The 11,377-nt window shown below is 42.3% G+C and overlaps 1 protein-coding gene across 1 annotated transcript in view; it reads left to right on the forward strand.

The window, feature by feature from the left end:
* The window catches only part of LOC112104914 (cytosolic phospholipase A2 zeta-like), a 37,649-nt gene that overhangs the window by 2,057 nt on the left and 24,215 nt on the right, over positions 1 to 11,377 (forward strand). Inside the window, exons 2-4 of the mRNA XM_026651450.1 lie at positions 2,705 to 2,777; positions 7,066 to 7,202; positions 9,106 to 9,234. Of these exons, the coding sequence (XP_026507235.1) occupies positions 2,705 to 2,777; positions 7,066 to 7,202; positions 9,106 to 9,234 (339 nt within the window). The remainder of the gene's footprint in view (positions 1 to 2,704; positions 2,778 to 7,065; positions 7,203 to 9,105; positions 9,235 to 11,377) is intronic.

Consider the following 11,377-nt stretch of genomic DNA (forward strand, 5'->3'; position numbering starts at 1 on the left):
CTACCGGCTTCACGGTTTGCCGGGCAGCCTCCAGACCCTGCGCCCCTGGCTGGGTGCTTCCCCTCCCGGGCTCCAGCTGCGCTGGGGAAGCGCCGGCCAGGGGCATAGGGTCTGGGGGCTGCCCAGCAAACCGTGAAGCCGGTAGTGCTTGGGCAGCCCTTTTCGCGTGGCTGGGAGGGAGGAGGGGGAGTTAGGGCGGGGACTTTGGGGAAGGGGTGGGGAATGGGTGGAGTTGGGGCAGGGAATGGGTGGAGTTAGGGCGGGCCCGGTGGTGGGAAAGGGGCGGGGCCAGGGCCCCGTGGAGTGTCCTCTTTTTTTAAATTTTTTAAATATGGTAACCCTAGGAGCGCTGGGAGGAGGGCGGAGAGCCCGGCCGCGGGCCTGCTCTCCCCGGCCGGCCGGAGCGCCGGGAGGAGGGCGGAGAGCCCGGCCGCGGGCCCGCTATCGGGCCTGAGCACCGCCCCCTTCCAGGTGCCGCCCCAAGCACATGCTTGGTAGGCTGGTGCCTGGAGCCGGCCCTGTCTGCATTGAACCCATATAAAATGGGGAAGGCGAGAATTTCTGCACTGTGTTATAGACAGAACCACTAGATTTGTAGCTGTGTTAATCCAGTGGCTGGGAAGCCCCTCTTAGGGGTCTGCAGAGGAGCTCCAGCAGATATTCCAGCCCACAGACTGGACAAGAGGCATCAAGTTCTTAGTGGGGAGTTGGAGCGGGGGCAGGAAAGAGAATTCCATCCTAGGCAATGTGAAGTCCCCTACAAAAAAGGGCCACTCATTCAGGGAAGTACATTTCACCCAGGGTGCAATATGCCTAATATGGAGAAAGGGCACATGGGCCATAAACTCAATTCCAAGAGCTGTCTCACACTTGAATCTGTTGCACAAACACTCATTCCTCACATAGAACAGCTGCTCTGCTAGGAACCAGCTACTCTTCCGGCCCTGCCTGCCTCGCCCCTGGGACTCAGGTAGTGCAAACTTGGTGATGTCACATTTAATTTCTGGGTTTACTGTGCATGCTTATCTTGTAATGTAATGTGTTATGACACCACCTTGTCTCTGATGAAATAAAACTGCATTAGACTCAGAAAGGTGCCAGTTTACTTAAAAGCATGGGACTTGGAACAGACTTAGCTCTCATAGCTGGCAGAGATCTTTGCTGTGCTCCTGAGTCTTTAATTTATGTTGTGGAAGTTCCTCTGTTTGGAGAATGTTGATCCAGCTGAGTGGCTGTTGTTGACAAACATCTTTTCTCAGAGGCTCTTGGAGAGGATCATTATCATTGGGATTGCAACACATGGATGTACATTGACATCCTTCAGAGTGAAGTGAAGGAGTGGGATGTGTGCTGGTGTTGTGTGATCTCCTAGATGTCAATATTATGGAACCTTGTGTCTCAAGTCAGGAGAGTTCAGTCACTCATGATGGCAGGCATTTTTGCAACCAAATCCTTTCTGCATTTAACAGCCTACAGGGCAGTAGCAATTTTCCACCAGGGAGGAAGGAAAAATAACCTTACAAAGAGCCATGTATCTCATTCCTTCAACTTGTAGACCAAGTATTGGGAAGGTAGAGAGGCGGATGGTTTAGGTAGAGAGGTTAGTTTGGGATATTGAAAGAAGAAAAACCTATTAAGAAAAGCTTCAAAAACAAAATGTGTTTAACCTGGCAGAGGGGAGAAGAAGATCTAATTATGGCTCTGATGTATATTACACTCAAAAAAAAAAAATTATAAGAATGTTAAGGTTACAAAGACAAACGCTCAAAACTTAGGAAATGTCACTACTAACATTGTCTGTGCAACCTTAGTTTGCTCCCCTTGTCTGCATGCATTGCAATAGTCTTTAATTACATGATCACTTAGTATATTTCCACTGGACCCCTGCCTCATTCAGTGCACTGAATATTTTGTTTTATCTTCATATTTCAGTATTTGTCCCATTCAAACCCTGCTCTGAAAACAGAATTATTAATTTCCTGATAGGCTTTTCTTTGATGCTCATCACTATAGTATCTGAGTGCTTCACAAACAACTTATTTTCACAACACCCTTGTGAGGTAAGCTGGGGGAGGAATCTTATCCTTAGTGCCCATCTGTAAAATGGGGATATGTCTACACTACAAAAAAAAAAAAAAAAAAAAAAAAAGAAAGGGGAAAAAAAAAAAAAAAAAAAAAAAAAAAAAAAGGACCCATGGCAGCGAGTCTCAGAACCCAGGCCAACTGACTTGTAGTCAATATAGCAATGTAGCTCAAGTGTTCTGTACAAATGAATGGGACACGCTAAATTAGGAGGAAGGTTTTAAAAATTAACATATCTAATTTATAGCTCAGCAGTAATAGGGTTAATTAAGCTATTTGAAACTGAGCTGTAACAACAGTGAGCCCTAAAGAGTTCTTCTTTCTTCTATGATTGTCAGTTTGACCCTAAAAAAGATCACTTTTACCTGTGGTGAGATGGGAATTCATTTAATTCTCAGCTTCTCTTCACTAAGGTGCTCTGTCTCTGTCCTTCACCCACCTTATTCAGAGATACCATCTTATGTCTTCACTTTCTCAATTTCATATAGTTCTTATATTTCAAAACTGAGATTTACCTATCGTGGACCCTGTGCGGGTTGTTCCACGTCATTCCCTTATCTTGATATTTGCATGTTTGTGGAAGGTAGGCTGAGTTTAACACAGAACCTGCTTGTCTTTACAGCGTGAGAAGCATCCTTACTACAACCTCACAGTAAAAGTCCTCAGAGCCAGAAACATCCAGGGTACAGATCTGTGTAAGTACTTGACCAATGTTGTGCAGACTAATGTTTTACACAATGCACAACTGTAACATAGCCCGCATTTCCTCTGGTTGATGTAACACTGCATCCCCACAGCTTGCGTGTTTTTCTAAAATATCTGCTCTAGGAATTGCATGGGGGAAGTTCTCTGGCCTGTGTTACCCAGGAGGTCAGACTAGATGATGACAATGGTCACTTCTGACCTGGGAATCTATGAATCGGTCATTTTCAGTATATATTTACATAAAACTTTTTCCTACTAAAATGTATTTATATATTTTCAAGGACTGAAATAGAGCCAGGATTCAAATTAGTACCTCTTATGTTTCTGCTCCCTGTGCACATCCAGCCATGGCCTTCACTGTGTTCTTTCACACAGTCTCACCACAGTGCAACTCTACCCTGCAACTCTTGCCTTCCTGCAACTATCTGCATCAACTTTCCATCTTAGTTCGAGCCTCTATACATCTGTCTTCTCCCTGGACTACAATCCCCCTTTTCTTTCTCCCTTTGTTATGCTTACTGTTTAACTCTGTAAAGCCTTTGGGGACACAATGTGCATGAATGATGCTAAAAGTAAAGCTGTTTTGTGCCCTCCCATCCATTTTTGTTTACTTTTTCCTTTCCTTTTTTTAATATTTGCTTTTACAGCCCCATGACTTTTAAAATCCCCTTAGCCATTTTGGGTTTACTGTGTTTTTTTAATTAGTATGGATCTTGAGATTGAGGTAGTCTGTTTTTAGATTCATATATAACATCCAATACTAAATTTATTTAAATATTGAGTATCTATACAGCTAAAGCTACGATAATACTGAAGTGATGGATTCTGTAATAACACCTTATGTTGGTAGTCCATCACTGATGATGATGATGATGATGATATTGTCGCAATTCTCATATATGGCTACGCATATGACTCCGCAGTCCGAATCCTGATGCACAGAATCGGCTGCACTGAGGGCATGGGAAGTCTGTATCTATGATATTTGATGATGCAGCTCTGTGGCGCCTTTCACGTGCAGCCTGGAGATAATTTCATCGATCCCGCTCAAACTAATCACATGCTGATCTTGTCAGAGACCTCCAATGAGCCTGTTCTGAGCCATTTGCTCAAGTTCTTTGAGTTTGATGCCAGCCCACTGGAGACTGCTCTTCATATTATCTTTGAAGCGCTTATGTGGAGAACCCTTCTTTCTTTGGCCCTGACTCAACTCCCCATACAAGATCTGTTTTGGGAGACGGTGGTCTTCCATTCTGATGACATGCCCAGTCCACCTAATAACATTTCCTCATTGCTGGTTATGTTTGCTCTCTCAAGGACCTTAATATTGGTCACTCTGTTCTAACAGTGAATGCTCATTATTGAGCGAGGGTCACATGCGAAATTGCTCAAGCTGTTTAATGTGATGTCTGTAAAGCTATGAATCTGTCTCAGATCCATGTAGGAGAGACATTAGAACCACTGCACTGTAGATCTTCAATTTGGTGGAGAGACGGATGTTGTGTTGGTTAACAACTGTTGTTCGAAGTCGGACAAGGGCCTGGCTGGCTTTACTAATTCTAGAGGAAATTTCCTTATCAAGGGAACCATCACTTGAGATGGTACTGCCCAGATACTTGAACTGATCCACATTTTTCAACTGTGTGCCTTGGATGAAGATGGCTGGCATTGGGGCATCGAAATGAGGTGCTGGTTGGAACAAGACCTCTGTCTTCCCAAGTCTGATGGTGAGGCCAAAGAGCTGGGATGCTTCAGGAAATCTATCAACGTTGACCTGAAGGTCGTCTTGTCTATGAGCCGTCAAGGCACAGTCATCTGCAAAAAGTGCCTCGACGAGAAGCCTCTCCGGTGTCTTGGTCTTAGCAGTGAGTCTTCGAAGATCAAAGAGGGAGCTATCGAGTCAGTAGTGGGATGTATATTCCCCTGATCCAAGTCCCTTGTTGCATGGTTGAGAACGCAAGCAAAGAACAAGTTGAACAGCACTGGAGCGAGTATGCAGCCTTGCTTCACTCCATTCGAGATTTCAAATGCTTCGTAAAAGTCACCACTGGCGAGGACTTGTACTGTCATGTGGACATTGAACAGACAGATGATTTGTATGAAACTTCTTGGGCAGCCCAGTTTATGTAGAATAGCCCATAGACCCTCTGTGTTGACCGAATCAAAAACTTTGGTCAAATAGATTGAAAACTGCATACAGGTCCGTGTTCTGCTCTAAACATTTTTCCTGGACCTGCCTTACAACAAAGATCATGTCCATAGTGCTATGACCTGGTCTAAAACTATACTGCGCTTCTGGCAGATTCTCCTCAGATATGTCTGCTATGAGTCTGTTCATTAGAATGCGAGCTAGTATTTTGCCTGCTGTACAGAGGAGAGCAATGACTCTTTAGTTTCCTCAGTCAGCTTTGGTGCCTTTGTTTTTGAACAGTGATATGATAATAGCATCTTTGAAGTCTTGTGGCATTTCTTCTTCCTCCCAAATGCTACTCAAGATGTCATGAAACACCTCGATAGCCTTTGGGCCTGCTCCTTTATACAATTCTGCTGGGATACTATCCTTTCCAGATGCTTTGCCAGAGTTCAGTTGTTTGATGGCTTTTATAACTTCCTCAACTGATGGAGGGAGATCGAGATCCTCTTTGATGGGTCTCTCAGGTAAATGGTCAAGGACTCGTCGATCGACTGTGGATGGTCTGTTGAGTAGACTACTGAAGTGTTCAGCCCATCTCTGTATGATTCTCTTTGTCTTTGACAAGTCCTTATTATGATTGTTTGTTGAAGTGGATCGAATCAGCCATCCAAAATTATTTGACTTCATTGGGGAAGGGGTGGAGCCTGGCTGGAGGGTATTCTGGCTGGAGGACTAGAACTGTTCCCTTTTGGGAATGGGAAAAGGGGGAAGTCCCACGTCCTTAAACAGTTTCTATGGGAACATGAAGCTATCTGGGAGTGCCCTGCTGTGGAGGATAAACCACAGGATGAAGGCAGATGGCAGTTGTGTAGGTTTGGTGAGGCAGTATAGTGGTAAAAGAATTAGTCCCCCAAATCTTCAGTTTAATATCGCTTGTATTTCATTGAAGCTCCATTGTTTGACATTGTACCTTGGCTAGTTGCACAGTCCTGAAAGTGAAGCCATTACAGTGAAATAAGGACATTAGCAAAAAGCATTTCAGATAAAAGCCATGTTTCCTGGGCAAGCTGCAGGGTTTAATAGGCCAAGATATGACTCATGTAGAACAGGCCTGAAGAGAATTTTACTCCAGGCTGGATTATGTGGGAATTTAAAGAAAATGTATTGCCTGAACAAGTTTCTTTCTATGCTGCATCCTGTTTTCAGGGATACCTGGAAAAAATCTATAGGTCCTCATGGCTTAATATATGTTAAGAAGACATTTAAGACAGTTGTGAGGGTATCTAATCTAGATTATGACCCACTGAGTTCTATCACATGAGCTTTCCAGCTCTTAATAGTGTGTGTCTCTGCCAGAATTCACAAACCTATGAAATCCTGATTGTGAATGCAGGACTAGATCACATGCTTGGATCTAAGTGTCAGAATTTCCTGTCATGTAGGTACTTTATGGAAGAGATTTCCTAATGTTTTGATGGTTTCTCTGAAAGAGATTTCCTAACATTTCCCAATTAAAAGGAACACACAGGATCTAACTTGTTTGGAATAGCCTCTGAACTCAGCACTAGTGTCTTTATGCAGTCTTTAGGGAGAACAGAAAACCAATGCATGTTGCACAACCTGAGTGTTTCACTTTACCTTAGTACACTAGAATTAGATTTATTCTAGTGCCCGTATTCTGATACTCTTGTTGCACTCAGAAACGTGGTTTGATTTTTTTGCATTAGGCTTCTGGGGCATGGATCCCACTGCACATGAAAGCAAGGTGTTCTGTTCATGGTATAAGCTAATATACTTAAAGAATGGCAGAGTGAGATCTTTTCCTCTACTGTCCAAATAGCAGTAAAATAATTTCAGAAGAAGAAACCTCTTTGGAGCACTAGCCCTTTTCCCAGCAGTGTCCCTTTGAAGAAGGGGGTTTAACACTGGGACATACCTGAAAAATGAACTATTTCTGTGAAAAGAAATTCAATTTGCTGCTGTTGAAAATATTTGTGTCTTAATGAGAATACTCTCCCAGCCAGTCCAGCTGTTTTTTTCTGATTAATTCTGCACAATCCTGTGACATGATAGAATATAGAAAGCAATGACACATACCTGATTAGAATTATTCTGATACCATTCTTCTGTACTTTTCATTCCAGTGTCCAAGGCAGACTGCTTTGTGAAATTGCGTCTACCAACTGCATCTCCAGTCACTTATCGAACTCAGGTTGTTGACAACTCCAGTAATCCAGAGTGGAATGAAACCTTCCAGTACAGAATCCACAGTGCTGTCAAGGTGAGGGAGAGCCTTTTGATATGGAGAAGATCAGATTATCTGGTGCTCCAGGGGTGGCAGGATCTTGAATTTAAAAAAAATCAAAGGATCTTTACTACAAAAAAAAGTCATTTCATGTAAAATGTCTCATATGAGCCTGCAGGTGCCCTTTGCTCGCAACACCCAAACATGTTCCCCAAGTCCCTGCATAGTCACCAAAAGAGCTGATTCATAACTGCTCACACCCTTGAAAATCACAGCTAAGGAGAGAGAAGGATTTTTTTTTCTCTAGTACCGTCTGATGCATTTTGGGGGAAAAGAGTATTATGAATATTATATTTGTATTATTGTAGTGTCTTAGAGACCCGATCATGGACCAGGACCCCATTGTGCTAGGCACTATACAAGCACAGAACAAAAAGAGTTCCTGCCCCAAAGAGCTTATAATCAAAGCATAAAGCAAGAGAAAATAGATGAATACAGACAGACCAGGGAATATAAGGAAACAATGAGACAATATTGGTCACCATCATAGACCGTGATCAAGCAATCTGATATTGGCCCCATAAAGTTTCGGGAAATGCCTTGATAATGCAGGTAAACTTTCCTGGGCTATTCATTCTCCCACCCTGGGGCTATTGTCTTCTCATGGTTGTATTTGCCCTAATGTCCTAGTCATTAGGGTAATATCACTGTGTGGGCAAGAATGCTGGGATCAACTAAATTCAAATAAGTTTGTGATATATGAGTTGACTGTGAGTTTGTTTTACTGGCTGCAATAATTCCAATATTACAGAAATACAGAATTAAAAGTCATGAGAGGAGAGAGAGTAAATTTGTCAATATGTGACAAAGCTGGACAGTAGTGTAGCATGAATGATGAAAACTTTTCAAATTCTGTCCGCGACAGTGCTCTATGTTGACACTAGTGATAGATAAATAAGGATATTATTTTTTAAAAGATGATGGCATCTCTTTTAAAAAACAAACAAACAAAAAAAAAAACACCAAAACCCTCTCTGCAGAAATTAGTTAACAGATACTGATTCCCAGCTGGACCAGGTCTGTGTCATGGTTGTTTGTGGCTGCTGGGAGCGTGAGTTGGGTTGATAAATGACTCTGACAAGTAGGCAGAAAGTTACAAACAGGTAGGAGTTAGATTACCAAAATAAAAGCAATAAAATAACAAAGAGCTTTATATTCCCCCTAATTCATGAGGACACTTAAATTCTGGCTGCTACTGCTAAGGCTACGCCGGAGCATTTCTGTAGTTTAGCAGTCTCCTTGAAACATGACGCTACTGCACAGGCCATTTATAGGCAACTGTACTTTGTGTATTAGTGCACCTGTCTGTTAATCCCAGCTGGGCTTGCCTCTGCCCAGTAGCAGTGATGATCAGGAAGTTATTGGTTGCTCCTGAATCACCCTGAAAGGGAGGAAACTGCTATCCTTTCCTCAGGCAAACCAGTGCTGAGTTAAGAAGAAATTCCAAACAAGTTGGGTCCTGTGTGTTCCTTTTAACTGGGAAACATTAGGAAACCTCTTCCAGAGGAACCATCGAAACATTAGGAAATCTCTTCCAGAAAAAACATCCCAACTACGGGCTAACAAGCCCACATCCTCCACTGTGTCATAAGCTCTTTGGAACAGGGCAAATTCTACAAATGGGGAAAGATAAAATTGTTGCAGAAGGACTCTTAATTTTTCAGGCCTCTAAAAGGGTGTATTATAAACAATAGAGAGTAAAACAAATAGCAATACTAAGTAATTTATATCACTTTCATCCATCAACTTGCTTTTGTTAACATGAATATGGCCCTTTGTTTATCAGCTATGTACACAGAAAGAGAGAGAGTACCAAGTGTGTCTATCTTCCCCCCTCCAATCCATCCCTTGAATACTGTTTTGTTCTGCTTTGTTTTAGAACATTCTGGAGTTGTCTCTCTTTGACGAAGACGTTCTGATAAATGATGAACTTACTTCTATCGTCTTTGATGTGGGGGGTATAAAGCCAGGCCAGCCTTTAAAGCGCACTTTCAAGTTAAACCCAGAGGTTGGTACCATTCACCCTGTGACCAAGTACCTTTACAAATCTGTTCAATACAGCCACACAGAGGTTCAATCACACTGAGAGAAACCTCTCCGCATTGCAGAAATTGTGGAGTGCTTTTGATAATGCTCTTATGGTTATAGGGGTTTTGGTTTCTCTTGGCAGCCATTTTGGTGACAGTTGACGTTATTTGGAACACTGATATTAGATGCTTCCCCGTACATGTTAAACAAAGGGACCACTTCTCTTTTGCGCACTTCCTTTTCTGGCTGGTATCCTGAATGTTATATCACTGGCCATGCACACTTCATTCTTCAGGCTTTACATTCTCTGTGATCCAGCTGTAACCAAAACCCCTATAACCAACTGTAGAGGGTGACGCAGTTGCACATGTTTGAGCAGGTCTGATATTTATTCACTAAGCACCAGTACTACACATGCACAATACTTACTCTTCTCTTTTCCACCAATTGACTAAAACTCATCCTGCGGAATCCAGTGTAACCAGGAGTTCAGATTCTAGAGCAGGTTGCTGACTAGTTATCCCACATCTGTGTGGACTTCTGTATAGATAGAACTAGGGACCTTTTGGTCTAAAACCACAAGTCCCTACTACTTACGATAAAAGGAGACTCTCCCTTGGGTATAGAAGGATTCGTATCCTCTGTGGGCCCTGACAAGCAGTACAGCACAAAGCAGCTCTTGTAACATAAGAGATATTGCCTATCATCTAGGCTCAGAACTGCCATTTTATAAAAAGTATCTTAATTTCCCTGGCAAAGATGCATTCGGATTGACCCAGTGTATTGAAGTAATTACAAAATATTGGGGAAAATATAGTAAGCTAGTTTACATGCAAATACAGCCACCCTACATTTTCAAAAGTCACTAGTGATTTTGGTGTTTCTAAGTTTTTGGGTGCCCAACTAGAGACAATTCAAAGGGGCCCCTGTATTTCAAAAAGTGCTGAGCACCCACCTTCTGAAAATTAGGTCTCTTTAAAGTGTCTCAAATTGGATTCCCAAAAATCGATTCACTCAAAATCACTAGTCACTTAGGAAAATATAGGCTAGCATATCTATATAGGTATTATTAGTTTGCAAGGATCAAATATTCTTTGCTGCAAAGGCTCTCTCTCAATTTTAACAAGTTCAAAACTTAAGAATAACCACCTTCCCCATGTTAAAATCTTGAATTGCTACATTCAGTCAAATTCGCAGATTTTGCATGTGCTGGAGATGTAAGCGCTCTTCAACTACTATTGGTCCAGTTACTTTAGTTCCAATCTTATTGTTTTGCAACAAGATATCCCATCCCTGGTCATTGCCTCAGCCAAGTTATACCCAATAGGCCTGGGTGAAGACAAACCAATTTCAGCCTTCTTTAAGAAATGTGTGCTAACTTCTTTAATACTATTCAAACGGATCCTACTTAGAAGCTGGAATGGCTGAGTTCAGAAGCAAACTTACCTGTGTACACTGTTACTGAGGAGTAATGATCCCTCATCTAGGCAACCTAGATGATGTGTAGTAGTCTAAGTTCTGTCTACATTGAAGCTCAGATCACATGATCCTGGAGGGCCTTTTGTAACACCTCTACCCCTCTTTTCCCAGAGCCTGATTAGTGTGGTCTTGGCCACTAATTGTGATCCTGAAAAACTGATTAGGGGATCCGGAACTGAAAATTAGTGCCCCAGGGAGAAGTGCCAAATACAATTGAGTTAGGATCTACATTTATTTCCTGATTAGATATGTTCTTTGTAATCCGTTACTGAATGCTTGCTGGGCGTTGTGAATGGGAGATGGGCCAAAGTCTGCAGAAGGCTGTTAAAGACAGCAATGAGCTCAGAGTGCAAATTGCTGAAGAAATGAAACTAAACATAGGTAGCCCATATGTAGCTATAATCAGTTATGCTGCCATATGGGTATTGGAGTTCAAAAGGGCTTCATTGAATAAAGTAGGGACAGATTTGAGAGCAAAGTTCCCCTTGTTCCCCTATAACCTGCGTATGTATATAGTACTTAGCATGTTCAAGTTCAAAGCATTGTTCAGCACTAAACATTAGCAAGGTGCTTGTGTAGACAAACTATTAGTTTGAAGCAAGCTGTAGTGTGAAACTACCTCAGACTAGCCTACTGTGCACCAA

Source organism: Terrapene carolina, unplaced genomic scaffold (genome assembly GCF_002925995.2).
Source record: "Terrapene carolina triunguis isolate 2854851 unplaced genomic scaffold, T_m_triunguis-2.0 Scaffold96, whole genome shotgun sequence".
In the NCBI taxonomy this organism is placed as follows: Eukaryota; Metazoa; Chordata; order Testudines; family Emydidae; genus Terrapene; species Terrapene triunguis.